Source organism: Erpetoichthys calabaricus, chromosome 7, assembly GCF_900747795.2.
Source record: "Erpetoichthys calabaricus chromosome 7, fErpCal1.3, whole genome shotgun sequence".
In the NCBI taxonomy this organism is placed as follows: domain Eukaryota; kingdom Metazoa; phylum Chordata; class Cladistia; order Polypteriformes; family Polypteridae; genus Erpetoichthys; species Erpetoichthys calabaricus.
The window spans coordinates 192595061-192621735 of record NC_041400.2 but is presented as its reverse complement, the minus strand read 5'-3'; the positions used below and the strand labels follow the sequence as shown (position 1 = coordinate 192621735).

The 26675-nt window shown below is 41.7% G+C and overlaps 1 protein-coding gene across 1 annotated transcript in view; it reads right to left on the bottom strand.

The window, feature by feature from the left end:
- The window catches only part of LOC114654978 (tetratricopeptide repeat protein 39B), a 204090-nt gene that overhangs the window by 5632 nt on the left and 171783 nt on the right, over positions 1–26675 (bottom strand). Inside the window, 8 exon segments of the mRNA XM_051929950.1 lie at positions 1786–1903; positions 11672–11702; positions 11704–11751; positions 11753–11785; positions 12428–12500; positions 12502–12542; positions 21139–21234; positions 24763–24924. Coding sequence (XP_051785910.1) covers positions 1786–1903; positions 11672–11702; positions 11704–11751; positions 11753–11785; positions 12428–12500; positions 12502–12542; positions 21139–21234; positions 24763–24924 — 602 coding nt within the window.

Genomic DNA, 26675 nt, shown 5'->3' with positions numbered 1-26675 from the left:
AAACTCTTTCTAGCCAGCTTTCTGACCCTGTTAGGTCTACTTTTTGTTTTTCTCACTGAACATTTTGGGTTTGGATTTTTTTGGATTGTGAAACAGGATCTAAATAATAAGACCAGGAGACCCTACCAGAATGAGACTAAAATCTGTTTAGAATGGTATTCACTTTCCCTAAAAAAAAGAAAACAATTGAATGGATATGGTGCCTTTCATAGAGCATTCACATGTCAGGATGAAACACTGGATAGAATAACTAGCAAGCGATGCTGTACCGATGCTAGCAAAAGTCTAGATAAGTCAGTTTTCTACACTGAAAGCAAGAAAGAAAGATAGTGAAAGAGGAGCAGGATTTCAGGTTCACAGGTTCTGCAGAAAGAAAGAAAGAAAGAAAGAAAGAAAGAAAGAAAGAAAGAGAAAGAAAGAAAGAAAGAAAGAAAGAAAGAAAGAAAGAAAGAAAGAAGTGTGACGATGCGGGTTCGCTGAATGCTCCTATCGTCTGTCTGGGAGCCCTTGAACTCAACACCATCGGTAATGTCACCGATGAGCTCGGCAGTGAGGCATAACAAATATAGCAAGGGGATGGTGTACAAAAGTGGCAAGTGCTTTTATTAAAAATCAATAAAACAAAACAATGTGTCCAAATAATAATTAGTGTAGTGTATTCAGATCTTTAAATAAGTAATCCATAAAACCAGTGCTGAAGTGGAGGTTAAAATCCATTAGAAAAAATCTTTAAAACAACGAGGTTAAAATAACGGCTGGAAGCTATCCTTTTAACAATCCGGTGCATCCTTCTACTACTGCTGACGGCTCCCCTACTTCTCCCGAATGCGCCCCGCAACAGGGGAGTCACCCTAGCTGAAGCTGACCTGCTCTGCCTGCTTCGGCTGATCGGATCGCCTTATCGACCCTTGGCTTCAGTAGTTCCTCCAAACAGCGACTTGGGTTCCACAGCGACCAGGGCGCCCATGCTGGGGAATGACATCCCAAGTCCCAACTCCCGCTGCCTTACACGGAGAGTCATCCACCTTCTGGTCACTCCTGCTCTTCAAAATAAACTCAGCGGGAGCAACCACTACTTCTGCTCCTCGGGTGTCGGCCAAACACCCAAGCTCCCTGCTCAGCTGCACTCTCTTGCACCGGCTTTCTCCTCCTACTGCTGCTTCCTGCAACCTCCGTTTCTTTCTTTCATCTTTTTTTTTCTTCTTCTAGCCGACTTGCGCTTCTATTTATGAAGAGGACGTGGCAGTCGTGGCAAATCAGCAGCCCCAGGAACAATGACGGATGCAGACGGTTTCTCACTTGTGCACTTAGGTGAGAAACACCCACATCACGAATTCCCTTGGAATCGCTTGAGCCACACAACCACCACACCCCCTTGCTAAGCCGTGAGTGCGGTGATTATTTATTTAAAACCGGCCTCTTGATGTGAACTGTGGACCCGCTACACCACAAGGAGGAGTTCAGGTTCACAGGTTCTGCACAAACAGTAGAAAGAAAGAAAGAAAGAAAGAAAGAGGAGGAGGAGTTCAGGTTCTGCATAAACAAATAGAAAGAGAGAAAAAGAAAGAAAGAAAGAAAGAAAAGAGGAGGAGGAGTTCAGGTTCTGCACAAACAAATAGAAAGAAAGAGAAAAAGAAAGAAAGAAAGAAAAAAAAGAAAGAAAGAAAAGAGGAGGAGGAGTTCAGGTTCTGCATAAACAAATAGAAAGAGAGAAAAAGAAAGAAAGAAAGAAAGAAAGAAAAAAAGAAAGAAAGAAAGAAGCACATTAGTCAGTCAGTCAGTCACCTGGCTTGGACTTGATTGAAGCAAAGCTCCGCTTGCAGAAATCGGCCTAAGTGCTTTAAACAAAGTCCCTTCAACATCTGGACAAGGCACAGGTCATCAGGATTATATTCTGTAGGATCTAAAAGGAAATGATACATAAAGTAAAGTGATTTGATTATACAAATGCCCAGAAATGACACATGATGGCTCGTTAGGATATCATATACTTAGAAGTTAATGGCTGCACCCTGACTGTGTTTCAGGTTTCCATCAGTTTTAATGTATATGTTGTCTTTCGTGTTAAGTGCTAAGGACATTCAGCCAATAATTTTATCTTTCAGTGAAAGTGCCTTTTTATTAAACACCATCTCAAAAATGCTTCCCTCACTTCTAATGAACACTGCTTAAAAAGTCTTTCTTCATTTCAGTCCTTACTTTGTATGGTGACCTCAATATTACATACTATGCCAAGTAGTCTCACTGAGTCAAATATATAACATATACATCTAGAGATAACCATGAGCGAATATTACTTAAAAGTGGGTGAGAACAGTTAGACGGCTCACATGAGTGTCTATTTCTAAACCAATCCAATGCCTCATCGGGGGCCGCCTTCAATGCTGGGGCGGCCATTTTGAAAGGCAAAGATCAGAGCTGCTCTTGTTAACCTGATCTGACAGACAGCAAGCTTCTGATTATGGTGAACCGTCTCCTGTCTCCTAAAAGACCCCTATTAAACATTTAAATGTGTGTCGCATGTGCGGAGAGTACACTGCAGGTGGTAGAAATGAGCGTAACCATGTGATTGCAAGGGAAAACCTTTCTGTGATATCAAGTTATACTTTGGCATTCAGAGACATTAAAGGCTAAGTTCTGTATTTTTCAAGTCAAAGTTGTTTCTTCCCAAACATTTTTTTTTGTTCTTTATTTCGCCTTGTACAATTTCTTGTATTAGGAATTTGTTAGTTTTCACATACCCCTTGGGGTCAGAGCGCAAGGTCAGCCATTGTACAGCGCCCCTGGAGCAATTGAAGGTTAAGGGCCTTGCTCAAGGTCCCAGTAGAGTAGGATCTCTTTTGGCAGTGATGGGATTCGAACCGGCCAACCTTCGGGATACCAGCACAGATCCTTATTAGCCTCAGAGCCACCACTCTGTCCCGGTATATGGTATATATACAGTGCAACCGGAAAGTATTCACAGCGCATCACTTTTTCCACATTTTGTTATGTTACAGCCTTATTCTACACACAACACCCCATAATGACAGCGTAAAAAAAGTTTACTTGAGGTTTTTGCAAATTTATTAAAATTTTTTTTTTATTTATTAAAAATAAAAAAATTGAGAAAGCACATGTGTGCTGTGGCACTTGGTGCCACGGCCCACCTGCCAAGTTGTTTTGCCTGCCTAAGGTAAAGTCATCCCTGATGGAGGATCGCAGGAATCGTGAGAAAGAGGGGCCCTTTCATCGGATTGGCTGGCCCCAGCACTGTTTTAGCCGTGGAATGGCCAAATGGGGGAGGCAGCTTGATGGATGAGGTCTCCAGGAGTCTAAAATTATCTAAATCTTATTATGTGATATCAATTACTGCTCCGTACTTCTAAAAAATTTTTAATTGAGGATTTGTTCTGTTCTGAGTATTGTATTGTATTGTATTGACCCCCTTCTTTTGACACCCACTGCACGCCCAACCTACCTGGAAAGGGGTCTCTCTTTGAACTGCCTTTCCTAAGGTTTCTTCCATTTCTTCCCTACTAGGTTTTTTTTTGGGAGTTTTTCCTTGTCTTTTTAGAGAGTCAAGGCTGGGGGGCGGTCAAGAGGCAGGGGCTGTTAAAGCCCACTGCAGCACTTCCTGTGTGATTTTGGGCTCTACAAAAATAAACTGTATTGTATTGTATTGTATTGTACATGTACATAAGTATTCACAGCCATTGACATGAAGCTCAAAACTGAGCTCAGGTCCATCCTGTTTCCCCTGATCATCCTTGAGATGTTTCTGCAGCTTCATTGGAGTCCACCTGTGGTAAATTCAGTTGACTGGACATGATTTGGAAAGGCACACACCTGTCTATAGAAGGTCCCACAGTTGACAGTTCATGTCAGAGCACAAACCAAGCTGAAGTCAAAGGAATTGTCTGTAGACCTCCGAGACAGGATTGTCTCGAGGCACAAATCTGGGGAAGGTTACAGAAAAATTTCTGCTGCTTTGAAGGTCGCAATGAGCACAGTGGCCTCCATCATCCGTAAGTGGAAGAAGATCGAAACCACCAGGACTCTTCCTAGAGCTGGCCTGGCCATCTAAAACTGAGCGATCAGGGGAGAAGGGCCTTAGTCAGGGAGGTGACCAAGAACTCGATGGTCACTCTGTCAGAGCTCCAGAGGTCACTCTGTGGAGAGAGGAGAACCTTCCAGAAGGACAACCATCTCTGCAGTAATCCACCAATCAGGCCTGTATGGTAGAGTGGCCAGACGGAAGCCACTCCTTAGTAAAAGCCACATGGCAGCCCGCCTGGAGTTTGCCAAAAGGCACCTGAAGGACCTCTCAGACCACTGAGAAAGAAAATTCTCTGGTCTGATGAGACAAAGATTGAACTCTTTGGTGTGAATGCCAGGCGTCACGTTTGGAGGAGAAACCAAGGCACCGCTCATCACCAGGCCAATACCATCTCCACAGTGAAGCATGGTGGTGGCGAGCATCATGCTGTGGGGATGTTTTTCAGCAGCCCGGACTGGGAGACTAGTCAGGATAAAGAGAAAGATGACTGCAGCAATGTACAGAGACATCCTGGATGAAAACCTGCTCCAGAGCGCTCTTGACCTCAGACTGGGGCGACGGTTCATCTTTCAGCAGGACAACAACCCTAAGCACACAGCCAAGATATCAAAGGAGTGGCTTCAGGACAACCTCTGTGAATGTCCTTGAGTGGCCCAGCCAGAGCCCAGACTTGAATTCGATTGAACATCTCTGGCGAGATCTTAAAATGGCTGTGCACCGACGCTTCCCATCCAACCTGATGAGCTTGAGAGGTGCTGCAAAGAGGAATCGGAGAAACTGGCCAAGGATAGGTGTGCCAAGCTTGTGGCACATATTCAACAAGACTTGAGGCTGGAATTGCTGCCAAAGGGGCATCGACAAAGTATTGAGCAAAGGCTTGAATACTTATGTACATGGGAATTTCTCAAGTTTTTTTTTTTAATAAATTTGCAAAACCTCAAGTAACTTTTTTCACGTTGTCATTATGGGGTGTTGTGTGTAGAATTATGAGGAAAAAAATGAATTTAATCCATTTTGGAATAAGGCTGTAACATAACAAAAGGTGGAAAAAGTGATGTGCTGGGAATACTTTCCGGATGTACTGTACATTTGCCATACAAACTTGTGTTCTAAAGTTACGCATTTTCAATACATTTTAAAAAATATCTTGCACTCACTAGTGTTTTACAATGGAGGCTAATGGGGCATAGGGCATCACCATAAAATAAAGGCTTTAAAAATAAAAAACTTATAAACATTATGTTACTACTTGGGATGTCTTTTGTATTAAACTAAATTTGTTGGATCACCAGAAACAATTAAGTGTTATGAATAAGTAAAAGCTGAAGAAATCAGGAAGCGGCAAATACTTTTTAATGGCATTACTTTTTGGGGTCTTTCATATTAAATGATATGCCAAATTCCCCCCTTGTGCAATCGTTTCATATAATACTGTCATAGGGAGCACAATTAACTCTCATTCTTAATATATTTCATAATGAACATGCCTTCCACACTACATTTTACAGTACTCATCATATTGAACACTAATGCCATGATTGCCTTGCTCATTAAGCCATCTATACGGTGCATTCCATAAATTCACTTTGTTGCAAAATATTCCCCTCATTCATAGTGTCTTCTAATATAAGCACTATTTCAGCATGCTTTCCTTATTTTGGCATTATTTTATATAGTGCCTTTAGTATTAAATGCTACTTTTAAAATGTTCCCCACATCCTTGAACACTACTGTAAACTGGTCTCCTCCTTTGATCAAGCGCCTTGAGCATGGGAAGACGCTATACAAATAAAAATGTATTATTATTATTATATAAAATATTTACTAATAAACACTATTCTAATTATGCCTTGCCCCTTTAGACTTTATTGTGCATGGCACAGGTTATACTCAATTCCAGCCTGACGTAGTCTTGTCATTCAGCCCTAATTTTATACGACAATCATGGAGTACCAGACCGACACTTACTTGTGGCTGCAGTCCACAATCCCTACGACGACACTCGTGACACCTTAGGCACATGGGTGTCGAATTCCAGGCCTGGAGGGCCGTAGAGGCCTGCAGGTTTTCATTCTAACCCATCTTCTTCATTAGTGACCAGTTTTTAATGCTAATTAACTTCTTTTGCATTAGTTTTAATTAACTTGACTAAGGCCCCCTTAGTTGTCTCTTTTTTAATTAGCAGCCAAATAATAATGAGACACAACGAGCCGCCACATGACCACCTCACCTGTCGCCCGCTCAGACAGTATCTGAAAATTAAGAAAAGTGAAGGTCTCGGTAAGGCTGATCTCTCAGGTCACCAAAACATTTTGACGAACAGAAAAATCAACAGTTTTGGAAATGTCCTGCTGTGGCAGAATGAGAACAGCAACAGGCCACAAAATTAAATAACGGGCTTAATTAACAGCAAGAATCAGCTTCTCATTAATAGTTGGAGTGAAATTGGTTGGAGTTTGAAACCCCAGTTTAGCTGGTCATCTGTTGGCTCGATTCACGTCTCATTTCTGTTTGGCTGCCATTTAATGAAGAAAAGAATCAATTGAGAGGACCTGAATCCTTAAAACCAGGGCTGTTAAAATGATGGGAAAAAGAGTTAATTAGCAGTGAAAACTGGTTGCTGATTAGGAAAAGGGTTAGAATGAAAACCTGCAGCCACTGCGGCCCTCCAGGCCTGGAGCTTGACAACCCCTGCCTTAGGCCATCACTCTCCCACATGTCCGTTCCAAGACGTTTGTTGCACGTACCATAAAGCACATTGCATTTTTCATTTAAACAGATGGTGGTATACTAACAACTCACTCGAGCCCATCCTCTCAACTTTGACGTGTGAAATGAAGGCTGTCATTTCAGAGTATTTCATGTTTAAGTGTGGTTGTGACTTGAATAAATAAATGAAGACAAAAATAAAATAATATTTAAAAATCAGCAATGACACACATAGTTCATTTATTGTTTGGGGTGTACCCCAACTAATCTGGCATGCACTCCCAGTTACGGGGTACACTCTCCCCATCCTGCATATCCCACAAACACTGATGTCGCCCACCACACGAATGACAAATCTAAACGTGTCAGCTGCTCTCTCATATCCTGTCAATGGCGAGGAGACACGATGGCTCCCATCCCACCTGAAATGGCCCTTGGGTCCTCCTTTTTAAAAATGGCATCACTATTCCAGTCTGCCAATCCAGAGGTACTGAGGAGATATATTAAACCTCTTTGATATTTTAAAATATTGATGCCATAAGAGGACCTATATTACATACTGACACGTGTTCAAGTTTGCTTTCTTAAGGTGAACCGCTTTATCAGCAGGCATTATACTACACACTAGCCACATTATCTTTCAAAGACAGCTAATAGAATAAAATTATATATATGATATCTCAAGCCCTACATGTGCCTTCAGCGCCTTTCCTCGGCATCCTCACATGTCCTGAACCTCTCTTGACCGACGTACCCCCTCTGCTTCTCAGACTCTGTCACTTTGAGACGCCTTGCTCCCCACCCCAGTACCCCCTTTATACTTCTCATCTCTGAAGGCGACTCTCGGCGTTCCTCCTACGCCTTTACTCCTCTTCATGTGTCTCACATTCGCCACTTCCTGTTTTGATCACATCACAAAAAGCCAAACTGACCAATCAGATTGTTCGGTTAGAACTGGATGCACGCATACACAGACATTAGTGTTTGATTATACTATACTACACCTTACTGTTTACTTGTAAAGTAGCCTGTGTCACACACCTGCGCGTGGGAGGCAGCTAAATGGCCTGAATGAGAGTAATTCCATGCCAGACCAGGGGTTAGTGCACTAACTCTTTCTCTCACTTCTCTGCAGACCAGTTATGGGAAATTCCGTCTGGTCCTGATGACGTCACTTCTGGTCCAGGGGCCCCAATGACATCACTTCCGGCTCTGGGCATATTGATGACATCACTTCCAGTTCCAGACCCCAATGACACTACTTCTGGATCTGACCTTACTGATAACATCACTTCCTCCACTCTCCCTTAAAACCACCATGTTTGTGATAAGCAAAATCAATTCTGTTCTGGACTCCAGCCTGTACACTTCTGAACAATTATTCATTTAATTTTGCAGCCAGGAAACAATATATGGGTGGCTGCTCCAAACCTTTTTGTGGCATTTTTCAAGTCTGATAAGGGGTAATCAGTAAAAAAAGGCAATACAGTGGGTATAGAAAAAAATCCCCCCCCCCCCTTCAAAATATTCCTATTTGTTTTGATTTACTGCATTAAATGAAAACACACAAACTAATATTTTTTCCCAGCATTACTTACTCAATGCAAACTCTAACATCCAAGTAAAAGATATCACAGCTACAGTTCAGAAGAATTTAAAAAAATAAAAACAAGAATTATTGAGATTAAAAAGTACAGCGACGGCAGTTTCCACCTGCAGCTAGACTCTTCAGTACGCGAGCGACTCTCCACGCTAGTGTTTAGATCTGGACGGTGTATGTGCTCAAAAAAAAAAGTCTAATTGCATTTCTCGTACCGTTGTTTGCGTACTAAAATGTCAGCAGGCACTTTTCGTGGAATTACACATATATATTTTTGAGCACGCCCCGTGTTGATCAAAACTCAGGAAGCTCTGCAGTCTACTTGTGACTTTACGCTGTAGGAAGTAAGTAAATAAATTAAGGTAAATAACATTCGATCTGGCTTTTATGTAAGAGTAACATAAATGTTAATGTTTTGGGCACAAGCACCATCCAGATCTAAACACTAGAGTGGAGAGTCTATAGCTGAAGGTGGAAGCTGCCGTCGCTGTACTTTGTATATAAGAAGCCGGATCGAATGTTATTTACCTTTATTTATTTACTTACCTCCTACAGCGTAAAGTCACAAGTAGAGACTGCAGAGCTTCCTGTGTACATATACAAAGCATAGCGATGGCAAAAAGTGCGACGTGCATTCTTGCTCTGATGTACGAACCGTCCGTCATCATCTGAGTTCACCTCTGTTATAGCGCGTCTTTATGTGAAAACAGCAGTGTCAGATGGAAAGGGGGGGTGGTGGGATTGTGAAAGTGAATAAGAGAATAAAACTGAATAAACAAAAAAAACAAAAGCAAACCTTTACAAGTATCATACATTTACACCGGCTGTTACAGACTGAAATCAAATGTAGGTTTTTTATTCTAAGATAGTAAGAATAAGAGCAGCTCGCTTCTCAAAACGGATTCGACCGGGGTCGAACCCGTGAAGTTTTTGATTACCAGTCATCAGCTGATACCTTGCCGCCACCGACAGCGGTCGTAGAAAATGCGTGTCACTGTCGCACCCCTAACGTGGGTTCTTTCTCTGTAGTTATAGTCTTGAATAAGAAGCGCACTTGTTCTGTTATATTTGTACCTTTTGTGAAAAGTGTTTATTTGATATTTGGACTTCAGGCTTCACACATTATACACTTCATGTCTACATTTTGTCAAATTATTACTAAAACATGAAAAACGTTTCTGTTTTAACGATGTGTTTACATAAACATGAAATGCATGTGTTCCAAATAACGAAATAGTACAGTGGTTGTGAAAAACTATTTGCCCCCTTCCTGATTTCTTATTCTTTTGCATGTTTGTCACACAAAATGTTTCTGATCATCAAACACATTTAACCATTAGTCAAATATAACACAAGTAAACACAAAATGCAGTTTTTAAATGATGGTTTTTTATTATTTAGGAGAAAAAAATCCAAACCTTACATGGCCCTGTGTGAAAAAGTATTTGCCCCCCCTTGTTAAAAATAACCTAACTGTGGTGTATCACACTGAGTTCAATTTCCGTAGCCACCCCCAGGCCTGATTACTGCCAACACCTGTTTCAATCAAGAAATCACTTAAATAGGAGCTGCCTGACACAAAGAAGTAGACCAAAAAGCACCTCAAAAGCTAGACATCATGCCCAAGATCCAAGAAATTTCGAGGAACAAATGAGAACAGAAGTAATTGAGATCTATCAGTCTCGGTAAAGGTTATAAAGCCATTTCTAAAGCTTTGGGACTCCAGCGAACCACATGTGAGAGCCATTATCCACAAATGGCAAAAACATGGAACAGTGGTGAACTTCCCCAGGAGTGGCCGGCCGACCAAATTACCCCCAAGAGCGCAGAGACGACTCATCGAGAGGTCACAAAAGACCCCAGGACAACGTCTAAAGAACTGCAGGCCTCACTTGCCTCAATTAAGGTCAGCGTTCACCGACTCACCATAAGAAAGAGACTGGGCAAAAAACGGCCTGCATGGCAGATTTCCAAGACGCAAAACCACTGTTAAGCAAAAAGAACATTAGGGCTCGTCTCAATTTTGCTAAGAAACATCTCAATGATTGCCAAGACTTTGGGAAATACCTTGTGGGACTGATGAGTCAAAAGTTGAACTTTTTGGAAGGCAAATGTCCCGTTACATCTGGCGTAAAAGGACACAGCATTTCAGAAAAAGAACATCATACCAACAGTAAAATATGGTGGTGGTAGTGTGATGGTCTGGGGTTGTTTTGCTGCTTCAGGACCTGGAAGGCTTGCTGTGATAGATGGAACCATGAATTCTACTGTCTACCAAAAAAATCCTGAAGGAGAAATGTCCCGGCCATCTGTTCGTCAACTCAGGCTGAAGCGATCTTGGGTGCTGCACAGGACAATGACCCAAAAACACACCAGCAAATCCACCTCTGAATGGCTGAAGAAAAACAAATTGAAGACTTTGGAGTGGCCTAGTCAAAGTCCCTGACCTGAATCCAATTGAGATGTTATGGCATGACCTTAAAAAGGGCGGTTCATGCCAGAAAACCCTCAAATAAAGCTGAATTACAACAATTTTGCAAAGATGAGTGGGCCAAAATCACTCCAGAGCGCTGTAAAAGACTCATTGCAAGTTATCGCAAACGCTTGATTGCAGTGATTGCTGCTAAGGGTGGCCCAACCAGTTATTAGTTTCTGGGGGCAATTACTTTTTCACAACAGGCCATGTAGGTTTGGATTTTTTTTCTTCCCTAAATAATAAAAACCCCCATTTACAAACTGCATTTTTGTTTACTTGTGATATATTTGACTAATGGTTAAATGTGTTTGATGATCAGAAACATTTTGTGTGACAAACATGCAAAAGAATAAGAAATCTAGGAAGGGGGGCAAATAGTTTTTTCACACCACTGTATTTATGAAAGGTGTCATTTTGCTTGACTTCTCACTCTATACAACTCTAAGCAACTGACAACGCAGGCAAACAGACCTTGAGCAGACAAAACTGTGAGGCGGGTGGGGGGATGTGATAGTAGGCTGTCTTGCTGCTTATCGACACACATTTACAGGACAAAGACGCTGAATGGAGAGGTGCGAAGCGATTTAAGGTGGAACGGATCTACGAGTTTTTTTCATAGGCTCTGGTAATTCCTAGTGTTAAGGCTGTAAATAAAACAAAAAGGGAATACTTCAAAAGGGGGGGGATTCTTTTCCTCTACCCACTGTATATGACAATTCACTACTATTCAGTTAGCAATCTTGTTGTACAATATCCTGTTAAGCGGCACTCTGTGAAAGGCACTATATAAAGTAAAGCCTGATTGATTGACATGCACCGTCTGTCTTGATGTGTTTGCCAGGCTTACGTGGGTCTTCGTTTAATGCTGTTTCGGCCTTCTTCAATGGTTATCAGCAAGCTCTCTGTCAAGTCGGCTCTCTTTCCCACAAATTGTAAATCCATTCCAGACATACATCATTTCCTGAGAAGGAAAAAAATAAATATAAGCAAAAATTTAAAAAAATAAATAAATAGAAAAAGTCATTCTTGTATACTAAGTGGCAGCTCTAAATGATTCTGGTATGTGTAAGTGTGACAGTTTGGTGCCCAGTCCAGAATTACTTATACCCAATGCTGCTGGCAAGAAAAGGTATGGATGGATGGTTAGATATTTTGTAATTGAAACTTCTGTTAAACAAGCAGTGCAACAAAAAGACAGATTCAGCTTTTCAATCCAGCTGTTAGAAGCCAGCCACTGCAGAGGCCCTCTGGGAAAACATGAAAGCCCTCGAAGAGCTTTCTGTGCTGCAGAGGAGCTCAGTTCAGAGGTCTGTGTGTGTGTCAGCCATATCCCCCATCACAAAATACCACCCTGCTAAAGGTGACATCACCACTGGATGACTTTGAAGAGAGGATCTCCTCAGGATCAAAGCTAGGAGGATGGGTCTGTATCCTTCTCTAGCTCGTGGAGAGTGCCATGTTATCACAGTGTTGATTCTGTACCCAAATCTTGTTGAAGGGCTTTGGATACTCAGGACATTATAGGGCAAAAAGAGTAAAATTTCAGATGACTTTATAATATCAAGTGATTAAAAAACAAAATACAATAATCCGCCATTCCTACCAGAGCTGGCACTACGAGTTTCACCGGCGTCGCAGCAGAATAGCGTCTGGATTTTCGCACAGCAATTTTTCTGTGGTATCGATTTGCCAGCAATTCTCTGCTTCAATCCTATCCACTTGTCTGCCGGAGAGAGAAGAAGAAAAGAGAGCTCAGGTGTGAGTCTAACAAACGTTACTCTATATAGTGCCTCACACTTGCATTCCTTCAGAAGCATTGAAAGAAATCAGCCCGTCTAAAATGATACCTTTCAGCAACAGCCAACCATTCCATTCAGCCCTTTCTTTCACTGGAACTAAGGGGCCGAGTCCAACCCCTCACCATAATCCCCCCACCCCCCCCAAATTTTCCACGTGGCAGAATACAGTCAGGCGAGTCCCGAGCTCCTGGCCAGACTCGTCCATTGGATTGCGTGATTCGTCACTCCAGAGGACACGTCTGCACTGCTCTCGAGTCTAGTGGGGGCGGTGGGCTTTACACCCACTGCATCCGACGCTTTGCATTGCACTTGGTGACATAGATAGATAGATAGGCATGTGAAAGGCACTATATAATAGATAGATAGATACTTTATTAATCCCATGGGGAAATTCACATACTCCAGCAGCAGCATACGGATACAAAAAAACAATATTAAAATAAAGATTGATAACAATGCAGGTAAAAACAGACAATAATTTTATATAATGTTAACGTTTACCCCCCCCGGGTGGAATTGAAGAGTCGCAAAGTTTGGGGAAGGAATGATCTTCTCAGTCTGTCAGTGGAGCAGGACGGTGACAGCAGTCTGTCTCTGAAGCTGCTTCTCTGTCTGGAGATGACACTGTTTAGTGGATGCAGTGGATTCTCCATAATTGATAGGAGCTTGCTAAGCGCCCGTCGCTCTAACACAGATTTCAAGCTGTCCAGCTCCATGCCAACAATAGAGCTTCAGGCTTGGCTGCAGCTGCTCGGCCATGGAAACCCATTCCATGAAGCTCTCTCTCTACGCTGCAATGTTCTTGAGCTTTTGGGGGTCTGTAGCTATTGACTCTGCAGAAAGTTGCCGACTTCTGCACACCTCAGCATGCGCTGTCCCTGCTCTGTGATTCGATGTGGCCTACCACTTCGTGGCTGAGTTGCTGTTGTTCCCAATATAATACCACTGACAGTTGACTGTGGAATATTTAGTAGCGAGGTCATTTCACGAATGGACGTATTGCACAGGTGGCATCTTATGACAGTATCAGGCCTGAATTCACTGAGCTCCTGAGAACGATCCATTCTGTCACAAATGTTTGTAGAAGCCGTCTGCATGCCGAGGGGCTCAAAGTTATACGCCTGTGGCCATGGAAGTGATTGGACCACCTGAATTCAATGATTTGGAGGGGGGTCCCAATACTTTTGGCAGCACAGTGTATCTATAAAAAGTATCCACCACGTTGGCAGTTTTCACATTTTATTATTAGACCAGTAATGGCGCACTGCACGATAACGTTCAGTGAACACACTTGACTTATAGTTTTCATCCTCTTTCTCTGTACGTTTACCATTTCGTTTGCTTCAGAGGTTGATGCGCTTGCTGCTTCCTGAGCAGCTCTTCTTTTCTCCACCCTAGTGGCCCGCTTCTTCTCTTCTTTCGATGGCATCTTTTTGTGTTAAAATGATTAAGTCAGTGTTTGTGTTGCAATTATTTAGTGCATTTTTCTTAATTTTTTCACTTAAGCTGGCACTTAAGTCTTCAATCTGCCCTCAAGAATGATTTAAGATATGAAGAGGTAGGGGAAGTGATGGCGGAGGTGGTAGCAATGAGAACGGCGCCCGTATGCATGCGCCGCATAGCCGGCCTGCTGGGCGCTGCCAAGAATTGATTCTACAATAAAATAAAATAAATAGAGGAATAACCTTCGAGGTCAATCATCAACCCAAAAGCGAACAGTAGACGTCACGTAGTATACGTGTACCAAATTTCAGGTCAATCGGTCAAATGGTTTGCGAGCTACAGGTGATTTAAAATCCTGGACAGACAAACGAACAGCCACGGTAGAGTATTATACATAAAGATTAGCTGTCCCCTGCGGCTCGCCTGTGTAGTAGTGAAAACAGGACAAACTTTAAAAATCAATTACAAAAATGTAATTTGTATTGAGAACAATTTACATTGATGAGTTTTCTATCTGAGGGCTTCTTGATGTACAATATTTTTGGTTTTGCCATCAGGGGCGAGGATATTTAGGTTTCTTGGGGAACTAACCCGGGTGAAAGCGATGTAAAGCTGACCATGTGAGAAGTCTGGTGAGCTAAGATCAACCCCTGCCAACCTGAGTGTCTGCCCCTGGGTCTTGTTAATTGGCATTGTAAAGCAAAGCTTCTCAGGGAACTGTAATCTCTTGAATTGAAAGAGCATGCCCGTTGTGATTAGAGGAATGCGAAGGATTAAAACCCTCTCGCCAATGCCACATCCTGTGATGATCATCACCTCTATGATGTTTTTCTGAAGCTGACAGACCTGGAGATGGGTACCATTGCAAAGTATGGGAGGGATCAGGTTTCTCAAAAGGATAATTGGTGCTCCTGCTTTCCATACGAAGTTGTGGGGCGGCATGCCAGGAGGTTTAATGGAATTTTAAAATTTTGTAGGATAATGAACTGAATCGTTGTGTTCTAAAACAATATTTATTGAAGTGTATGTCCGAGACAGTGTGTCAAATTATTTGGACACCAATTGATTAATTTTATGCCGGCAGCCTCTCTCTTCGTTTCGCGCTTATAAATGGCTGCCACAAGCGAACTATGACATGATGAGAGAAGTAGCGCAGTAGTGAAACAGGACAGGAACTATGACTCTTAGCGTGATGAGAGAAGTCGCAAAATCAACCAGAATGTTCAAGCAAACTACAGAAAAAAACCCGATCTAAATCCGTTAAGTAGTTCTCTCTCGTGAAAAGTGGACAGACATATAGACCCGACTTGAACAGAGGCTGGTGCATGAGTGAGGAGGACCCTGCCCTGCCCTGCCTCCCCTTCCCCTCGGGCCACAGCCTCTCTCTTTGATTCACGCTTATTGATCTCGCCATAAGCAAACTATGATACTTGCCGCAATGAGAGAAGTCGCAAAATCAACCGGAATGTTCAAGCAAATTATAGAAAAAAAAAAAAAAGATCTAAATCCGTTAAGTAGTTCTCTCGTGAAAAGCAGACAGACAGACAGACATTGGATTTTATATATATTATAGTATATATATATATATATATATATATACATATACACAGTATATATAGTGTGACAGATGTCCGGGGACATTGCCCCACTAGGACACCGGCAGAAGGGAAGGACCAGGAAGAGGGGCAGTATTTTCACCGGAACATGAGAGGGCAGCCTTCCTGGGTTGCCACAGGCCACAGAGCTGGGACACTCAACCATGTGGGAGGACGTGGCCACCTCCAGGGGGCGCCTGCGTGGACAGCTCCAGAATGGTAGTCAGCAGCACTATCCGCCACACCAGGAAATGCTGCCAGATGTTAATCAAGAAGCTCCTGGAGCACTTCTGGGTGCAGTATAAAAGAGGCCTCACACTCCACTCAAATCTCAGAGTCAGGAGAACAAGACAGGAGCCTGAGTCAGGAGGAGCAGGAGCAGGTGGCTGAAGAGGGAAAAGAAAGGCATTGTGGTGCTGTTTAATCATATTGGGATTAATAAACGTGTGTATATTTGGGACATTCGGTGTCTGTCTGTGGCCAGTCTGGTCTATCACTATATATTTTATATTCTATATATATAATATATATACTAGCAAAATACCCCGCGCTTCGCAGCGGAGAAGTAGTGTGTTAAAGAGGTTATGAAAAAAAAAGGAAACATTTTAAAATAACGTAACATGATTGTCAATGTAATTGTGTTGTCATTGTTATGAGTGTTGCTGTGTTTTATATATATAAAATACACACACACACACACATATAACATATATATACATATACATATACACATATATATACATATCTACATATATATATATATATATATACATATACACATCCACATATCAACATATATATATATACACATATATACACACACACACGCTTTATGGGTGATGATTGTTTTACTCTTTTTATCTTTATTTTATTTTATTGTAGAATCAACTCCTATCTGCGCACAGCAGGGCAGCCGTGGGCGGATGCGTATGTGTATTCACTCCATGTTATCGTGCATTGCGCTGTCAGTGGTATTTTGATAAAAGAATTTGAACAACATATAAGAAGCGTATAAAATTATTAAACAGTAAAACATTAACATTTAAGAAGTAAAGTTACATTGAGTACTACTGCAGTGCCTTCGGGTATACCTCATTTTTTGTTTGCCCATTACATGCTTAAATGTATACATTTTTTGGTGTACCTACCCGAGAACACGCGACATATAACAGAGCGTGGGAGAAGCATGGATTTTAAACACGCGTTGAGTTCATCTGCTGGTCTCCCTCGTGGAATAACTGGTAATGTTTGACTAAAATCTACAGCGAGTAAAACGACATTACCTCCTATTTTTTTTTTTTTACGATCTCTGAGATCTTGCTTTTTTCGGTTCAAGGCTTCATAAGCTCTTTTATGTTGTATGGTGTACTTATCCCAAACCATCATCTTTGAATGTTGCAAGACTTTCGCCTTGTATGTAGATCGGGGTAATTACATTCATTGCATTCCTAGTCTGAATCACAATCTGATTGTATGGGTGGTTACCTGGCACTGTAGGGTTGCCACCTGTCCTTTAAAATACGGAATCGTGCCGCGTTTGAGAATGAAATTGCGCGTCCCGTTTTGAATCAATACTGGACGGGATTTATCCCGTATTTTTTTTATCATTTTTTTTTTTTAAAGCAGCGTCTCATGCAAATCATCCCACACGCATTTTATGAAGATGCCTCCTTTCCTACTTTTGATTGGGTAATACTTGATGTCATCATTAGTTTGATTGGTGTTTTTAACTGTCCAGTGAGGAGGGCGTGTCTTTTAAGTACAGTCTGCAAAGTGTTGGCACTGAGATGTGGCGTCAGCGCCATACTTGAAGCCCCTAACGTTGCGGTCAGCAAGTCGGCTAACATCCGCCATGTGCCGTCTTTCAGTTGCGAGAAGCAGATCATAGAATGGTTGAAACTGTTGCCCCTAACGTTGCGCCACGGCGTGTGGTTCGTTTATACCTCGTGTGTTCTCATTAAACTTTTATCTCGCGAATATGTTATTGCAATCCGCAGCGGGAGCGTTTCTATAAACTTAATTTAAACTTACGTTTTACACCGTGCTTTGTTTCCCTTATGAACATGCTTGTATGCTTAACTCGCTCCGTTCTCAATTGTTTAATTAATTTTTTGCTCTTCGCTGTTTGCGGCTGTTCCTCCATTTCCCCCTACTTCGTTCTTTTATCTCGCGAATATGTTATTGCAATCCTTAATGGGAGCGTTTCAATAAACTGATTGAAAATAGTTTTGCATTTACCTTTTTAGTAAAAGGCGAGCTTTTAAGCCTGAGAAATCACCCCGTAAATGCACACGTTTAATTGGACATGTGTTAATATGTATGGTTACACAGTATTAAAAGACAGTGAACAACGTCAGTTACCTTTGTTCCCGCGTTTGATAAAAGGTGAGCTTTTAAGCCTGAGAAATCACCCCGTAAATGCACACGTTTAATTGCACATGTGTTAATATGTATGCTTACACAGTATTAAAAGACAGTCAAAAATTAACGTCATTTACCTTCGTTCCCGCGTGTGACTCGTGCTGTAAATGTCTTCCTTGTTTTTAGTTCATGTGATTACGTAGGAGGCGTGATGACGCGATACGTGACTCCGCCTCCTCCATTACAGTGTATGGACAAAAAATATGTTCCAGTTATGACCATTACGCTTTGAATTTCGAAATGAAACCTGCCTAACTTTTGTAAGTAAGCTGTAAGGAATGAGCCTGCCAAATTTCAGCCTTCCACCTACACGGGAAGTTGGACAATTAGTGATGAGTGAGTCAGTCAGTCAGTGAGTGAGTGAGTCAGTCAGTCAGTGAGGGCTTTGCCTTTTATTATTATAGATATATATATATATATATATGTTATATATATTTATATATGTCACACACGTGCGTGTAGGAGGCAGCTAAAGGGTCTGAGTAATGGTAATAAAACATCCGACCAGGAGGCGGCGGAGTGTGCTGACTGACTTTCTCAGTTCCCTACAGACCTTTTCTGGGAAATCCTGCAAGGTTCCGGCGCCTCAGAATACATCACTTCCGAAGCCGGCCACTTTGCTGACGTCACTTCCGAAGCCGGCCACTTTGCTGACGTCACTTCTGAAGCCGGCCACTTTGCTGACGTCACTTCTGAAGCCGGCCACTTTGCTGACGTCACTTCTGCTTCCAGCCCTTTTGCTGACATCATTTCCTCTATGGGCCTTTAAAGCCTCCATCTTTGTCTATTGTAGTTAGTTCAGTTGTGGACTCTGTTCTATGCACATCGTGCTTAAAAAACTTAAACTTTTGCAGCTGGGAAAACAATATACGGGTGGCTGCCCCAAATCTTTATGATGTCTATGTTGGGTTATTGTCACAATATATATATATATCCCATTGGATTATTCTTTTTGACACTAATCAACAGAAAATGACTCTTTAATGCCAACATAAAAACAAATCTCTGCACTTCAAAATGATTCAGACTCTGCAAAGTGCTGTAAATTAATTGATCGTATACACTCATCGGCCACTTTATTAGGTACACCTTGCTAGTACAGGGTTGGACCCCATTTAGCCTTCAGAACTGCCATTAATTCTTTGTGGCGTAGATTCATCAAGGTGCTGGAAACACTCCTCAGGGATTTTGGTCCATATTGACATGCTAGCATCACGCAGTTGATGCCAATTTGTCAACTGCACATCCATGATACGAATCTCCCATTCCACCACATCCCAAAGGTGCTCTACTGGATTGAGATCTGCTGACCGTGGAGGCCATTTGAGTCCAGTGAACTCATCGTGATGTTCAAGAGACCAGTCTGAGATGATCTGAGCTTTGTGACATGGCGTTGAAGTAGCCATCAGAAGATGGGTACACTGTGGTCAGAGAGGGATGGTGTTTTGTCTTTGTAGAGTAATATATTGCTCTACTTTCCCCTATAAAGTATCTATCTATCTATCTATTGTACTATTAGTAAGTAGCCTTTGTCAGAATGCCTAATCTCACAGACTTACCACTGTTTATAAGGGATTATAGTATATAACTTATCCCCACCTTCCCCTCTATATCTATAGGCAATTCGGTATAGTAAAAAGACAAGCAGGGGTTAAGTTACAACTTAAAATAATGTATTATTGATAATATTCATAAGTAATAACAATATGCAAAGTACATTTGAATATTGGCAACCATACAGCCTGATTAAATGGTGATGTGTAGTTTCAGGCGGCACACAGACTTGTTGGTTATTTAAAATGTCTCTAGTTAAGGCATCATTGGTGCTCAGCTTTCTTCAGAACAGGCCGGAAGCCTGTTCAATATGGCTGCTAAGCTGTGCTCTTCATTGTGTTGTCTTCATCATCAGAGGTTAGTAAGAGATGCTTCTTTCAGATGTTAGTAAGAGAGAGAATGTGGTTGAGCAAGCAGATTTATAGATTCTCTGTCCAACCCCTACAGCCAATAGGACATCATGATACTTAAAAGCTTCTGATCCAAGCCAATTCCAAACAGCCATACTTCAGACCAATGGGGGAATATAACATCTTAAAACCTGCCACCCCCCAAGACCATATGTTAAAGTAACCTGACTTCCTTGCTGGGGGGTTGAAATACTTTAGCAGAGAAACAATCAAACTGGTTTAAAGCACACCCCCCCAACTCTGTCGTAAAATTCAAAGAAACTCAGTCGTAAAAGGGGGGGGGGGGGGGGGGGGGGCAAACACGAATGCCTCTCACCAAAGTAACACTAAATTACACATAAAGACATACAAAATATTTATCATCAAGTTATATGCAAAATCTCACATCACAACAGATGGACAGGGTCAGCAACAATTTCTCAGGTACACTGTGGCATTTAAACAATGCTCAATTGCTACTAAGGCAGGATGGACCCCTGCTATCATGTTATTAATGCCAAATTCGGACCCTACCATCAGAATGTCGCAGCAGAAACTGAGACCCATCAGACCAGGCAATGTTTTTCCAATTTTCTATTGTCCAGTTTTGGTGAGCCTGTGCACATTGTAGCCTCAGTTGCCTGTTCTCAGTTGACATGAGTGGTACGTGATGTGGTCTCCTGTTGCCGCCAGGACTGCATGTGGGAGGCTTCAGGAGGGCCGGGTCAAATCAAGCCAAAGTGACAGGGGTGAAAAAGATGGCCTTAACAGAACTTCCCCTAATTCACCATCACACTGCATACTCTGAAAATTCAGTTCAATTCAGTTTACTTTTGTATGGCGCTCTTTGATTAGTGCAGGTGCAGAGCACTGCGACAAGAATACTGGCTCATCGTTAAGTTTGTCACTATCCGTGTATACTGTGGGATGACGAGCAAATCACCTTCCCTGAATAAGCATTAACAAATGACACAATTCTGACAAAAGTCACTGCTATACAAAGACGGACTGATTAGTTTAAATCCGGTTTTGCTCTAGGAACAGATCCCTGCTGGAGAAAAAGTTTAACCGAGGTCACCTCATCTGGGTCACTATTCATAAAGAAACGCTGGCTCACCTGAAGAGTTCCACGATGTTTTCTCCCGTCTTTGCAGCAACTTCATCTGGCAGCATGCTGAGAATGGCTGCCTTCTGGTAAACATAGATAGCCTGCAGAGGGAAAACATAAAACAGATCAAGTCCAGAAGATGGGAACACGTTAAATTAGAAAAAGCTCGACTGTATAGAGAACATTCTTTTCTTTACAAACGGGATTTAGTAGGCAAGAGACGCTAATGTTTCCTTAAGTCGATCCATTAATTAAAATCAGTGGGCAAATTTATATAAATTAGTGATAACTTTAGTAATAGACAATTTGAGAAACTCTAAATAAACCTGGTGTCAAATGCAAGCACTTGAGGTGCTTCTAAGCAGCTCTACCAAAGTAGGACAGTTGACCACAGACCAGGGTCAGTAGTGATCACTGATCACCTCTTCTCTGTTCCATACAGACTGGAGGATAAGTCCTGGGATGGACCACAAGGTCACTTCCAGTATGACCTCAGAGGTCCTGCCTCTTCTGCCCACTTCAACTGACATGGCACCGGAAGTCAGTGCCCATTCAGACCACACTCACTCAGTGTTAGGAACTCCACGACAGAGAAGCCTTCTGAGGCTGAGATTCCACAAGGTACCAAGATGTCCTTATTAAATCTGATGTACTCAACACTTGGGACTCTAGGTTCTTTTCTTACCTCACTGAAAATTCTGCATTGTGCCTTTTGAGACCACTTGAATCGGGGCCCACAAGTACTAAATCATCTCCATTTCTACACAATATGTCAAACTTAGGATTGATGAATATCTACATTTTTCGAAATGGCTTTGAAATTCTCTCCAGCTTCAAGTAACTCCACAGTATCTTGATTGCAGATTCAAAAGTAAGTTAATTAGGAACAAAAAAAGTGCACTAATTAAGAAAAGGGTTAAAAAGAAAACCTGCAGCCACTGGGGCCCTCCAGGACTGGAGTTGCAGACCCCTGGTGTAAGGAAATCTTGTATATCTGGATGACAAGAGGATAACATCATCTCAATGCATCCGGCGCCGCCGTGAGTGGCAGCCTTTTCGGCAGCTCCGTCTATCTATCTATCTATCTATCTATCTATCTATCTATCTATCTATCTATCTATCTATCTCATACAGCTGGCATGGCGCGACTCGGTGATGTTTGTGAAACACCTGATCGGACAGCAAGTTCACATTGAAAAGCTCCTGTGGCTAAAAACCCGAGAGTAGACAGAACTTGGAAAAGAGCAATTACAGCACAATTCCTTAAAGTCTGCCTTTGTAAAGCTGGAGCCAGTTCAGCACACATCGTCAGGAGGAGAGCTCTTGGAAATCGAAATCGACTTAGAAGCCAGTCAATCATCTATAAATACACTGGTTAACAAGCATTTTGCTACTGGGATTCTTTCATCTGTACTTTAACAAATTTCTCTTGCTGACTCCAAATCTGAAAACCGTTTTTTTGTCCAGCACATCCCATTTTTTAGTTGTGATGTTCCAGGTCTTGGACAACTAGGGTGACTGGACAGTAAAGGCGATGTGTTTCAGCATTTAAGAAATAAGTTTGGTCTCGAGAAAAGTGAAGCCAGAATCAAGGAAGGTGTTTTTGTTGGCCCTGAAATCCGTGAACTGATGCTTGACGATGAATTCAAAAGGAAACTGAAGCCAACTGAATCAGCACCCTCATTCAGTCGGGTTGTCCAGAATTTTCTTGACAGTCACAGAGCAGAGAATTATACTGAGCTTGTGGAGAATATGCTGAAAGTATATTAGCTTACGGGACACAGAATGTCACTGAAGACACATTTTTAAAATTCTCATCTCGACTTTTGTCCATCAAATCTAAGCGATGTCACAGATGAGTATGGGGAAAGATTTCATCAAGATATAAAGGTGATGGAAAACTGATATTGGGAAAAATTCACTCCGAGCATGAAGGGTGACTACTGTTGGTTCATGCAAAGAGAGACGGATGTGCAGTACAAGCGCAAAAGCGAGTGCCTTCATCATTTTGGGGCACGCTGACCACACTTTTATATTGAGGTAAATTGACATAAATATGCCTTAATGTGTCTCTGGTATCATCTTCTGGGTTGTTTTCAGAATAAACACATCAAAACAATTTTGGTGGGACAGAGTCCAAACTCCAGATATTGTGTTGATATATTATATTGATATTCAAAAGTGTCAATACGTCAATGACGTGTATTTCAAAAACCTGACGTGCTAGCTTAATTCCGATTTCATATATGAAATCTGTGTAAAAAACTTAATAAAGAGATGCGCTGAAGTTCCCAGAAGCAAACAAAAAATATTTTTTTGTAGACCAGTGATATGCGCTCTTTTCTAATTCTTCAATTTGAGATATTTCTAACAACGCCAAAGCAGCTATGATAGTTGGAACAATTTGGTCATTCCGGGCGCCATTATATTGTTACAGAATGATTGCAATCCAGTTAATTAAATTTGTAAACGATATGCTATTAATTTCGGTTTATTTGATAACACCTGCATCATGTAAGCGAATATGAAAAAGAAAGGTAAATGACACAGAAACAGTAGCACTGCTCTGATGCTGGATATTCAAAACCGAGCAGAAACGTGCGTTCGCAAGGTAGGAGGCTACCGTGAAAATGTGCGTGGCTTTTACACCAAGTTTAGTTTTTATACATCTTGAAGTGAGCGCGGAAACGGGTGTACGCAAACATTTTTGTGTGTACGCACCTGTGAAAGAAAAATGAACTGCTTGCAAGCTATTTAGGATTAATAGTTGACAAAGCCATTTTGCTCTCTGGCAGATTATTCATACAGGCGTCTGTCATAAGACAGGGTGCAGTAAGGTGACCTTTCTTTAGGAACGCGTCTATTTTTTGACATACGAAATTTGACCTTTCCTTCATTAGGGTCTATCTGACAAGTTAAAAAAAAAAAATAAGAAAAGATGGCCCATTAGCGTAATAAAATAAAATGCTGAAGTAAACGATATTATGTTTTTTTTTGATAAATAAGAGGAAGGGGGGAGGAAGAAGAAAATATAAAAAGCTGATTAAAAAAACGGAACTTTGCTCCTCTGCCTTGCAACGTAGAATCCATGTACTCACCTGTGTCTGAATAAAAATCTAATTGGTTGAACTATTCCTGTCTTCCTCGGGGCGTTTCTTCTATACAACGTTTATACATGAGGCCCCAGATGTTTTTTTTAATTATGTCCTGATAACGTAAAACTATGAAGCTGTAAGAGGGTGTACTTTCTTTTTTGCATGACTGTATAATGATGTAGTTATTCTAATTCCCTTGTGGTCACTTTTTATCTGGTTCCCTGTTGCTTCTGATGCTTGAACCTTCATTCTTGTATGCTTTTAACATGCTTAGGATAAAGTCATCTGCTAAATAAATAATAATAACTCTGCAAAGGGCACAAATCCAAGTTCTAAGACATACCTAAACACACATGCACATTTCTGGAATCACCATTTGCCTTGAATAAAGATATGTCCTAAACAAATAAGACGACGCATGTTTTCAAAGCAATGACCAAAAGCAGACTTCAGCTCACAGTGAAGATGTTCCCTGATTTAAAGGTTTAGCGAATCCCCTCCCTGTGCCAGGTCAGATGGATGGGCACTCTTTACCTTGGACCACCTGCTTTCTTTGCTGAGCAGGTTGGCATAGCGGTAGCCCTCCAGCCAGTCCTGTCGGAAGCAGCAGGACCACATGAGCTCCCAGTAGCAGAGGTGGTGGATCTGCTTCCACTCCTGTTGGGCGGCGATGCACTCCTGAAACTTCACTTCGGCCTAACGTGGAAGCAAGAAGAGAATGTGAAAGACAAAAGGCATGTAAGACACATCAACGTATAATATGCTGTAGGATCTGCTGCGAGTCAGGGTCTAACTGAGATGCCACCTTCCAGGTGATGCCTAAACCCTTTAACCACTCCGGACCAAATTTTCCATAGTTAATCTCTAGGACCATATGGACAAGATAGGCTACCATGAAACCTGGACACTCGCACAATGCAATACAACTTATTTTTTTGTAGAGCACTGTGAACAATTCTGTTAAAATACAAGTATAGATGATATTAATTACTAAATACAGAACTGGTGCACACAAAGAGAACAAGGTAGAAACGGATTAAACATAAATGGACACCAACAATACAGTCATATGAAAAAGTTTGGGAACCCCTCTTAATTCTTTGGATTTTTGTTTATCATTGGCCGAGCTTTCAAAGTAGCAACTTCCTTTTAATATCTGACATGCCTTATGGAAACAGTAGGATTTCAGCAGTGACATTCAGTTTATTGGATTAACAGAAAATATGCAATATGCATCATAACAAAATTAGACAGGTGCATAAATGTGGGCCCACTAACAGAGATATGACATCAATACTTAGTCGAGCCTCCTTTTGCTAATCTAACAGCCTCTAGACGCTGTCCTCCTATAGCCTCTGATGAGTGTCTGATTCTGGATGGAGGTCTTGTTGACCATTCTTCATACAAAATCTCTCCACTTCAGTTCAATTTGATGGACAGCCTGCTTCAAATCATCCCATAGATTTTCGATGATATTCAAGTCAGGGGACTGTGACGGCCATTCCAGAACATTGTACTTCTCCCTCTGCATGAATGCCTTTGTAGATTTCCAACTGTGTTTTGGGTCATTGTCTTGTTGGACTATCCAACCCCTGCATAACTTCAACTTTGTGACTGATGCTTGAACATTATCCTGAAGAATTTGTTGATATTGGGTTGAATTCATCTGACCCTCGACTTTAACAAGGGCCCCCAGTCCCTGAACTAGCCACACAGCCCTACAGCATGATGGAACCTCCACCAAATTTGACAGTAGGTAGCAGGTGTTTTTCTTGGAATGCAGTTTTTTTGATCTGCCATGCAAAGCGCTTTGTGTTATGATCAAATAACTCAATTTTTGTCTCATCAGTCCAAAGCACTTTGTTCCAAAATGAATCTGGCTTGTCTAAATGAGCATTGGCATACAACAAGCAACTCTGTTTGTGGCGTGAGTGCAGAAAGGGCTTCTTTCTCATCACCCTGCCATACAGATGTTCTTTGTGCAAATTGCGTTGAATTGTAGAACGATGTACAGATACACCATCTGCAGCAAGATGTTCTTGCAGGTCTTTGGAGGTGATCTGTGGGTTGTCTGTCACCATTCTCACAATCCTGCGCATATGCCGCTCCTGTATTTTTCTTGGCCTGCCAGACCTGCTGGGTTTAACAGCAACTGTGCCTGTGGCCTTCCATTTCCTGATTCCATTTCTTACAGTCGAAACTGACAGTTTAAACCTCTGAGGTAACTTTTTGTAGCCTTCCCCTAAACCAGGAGACTCAACAATCTTTGTTTTCAGATCTCTGGAGAGTTGCTTTGAGGATCCCATGCTGTCACTCTTCAGAGGAGAGTCAAAGGGAAGGAAGCCCAACTTGTAATTGACCGCCTTAAATACCTTTATATCTCATGATGGGACACACCTGTCTATGAAGTTCAAGGCTTAATGAGCTCATCACACCAAGTAATCAGC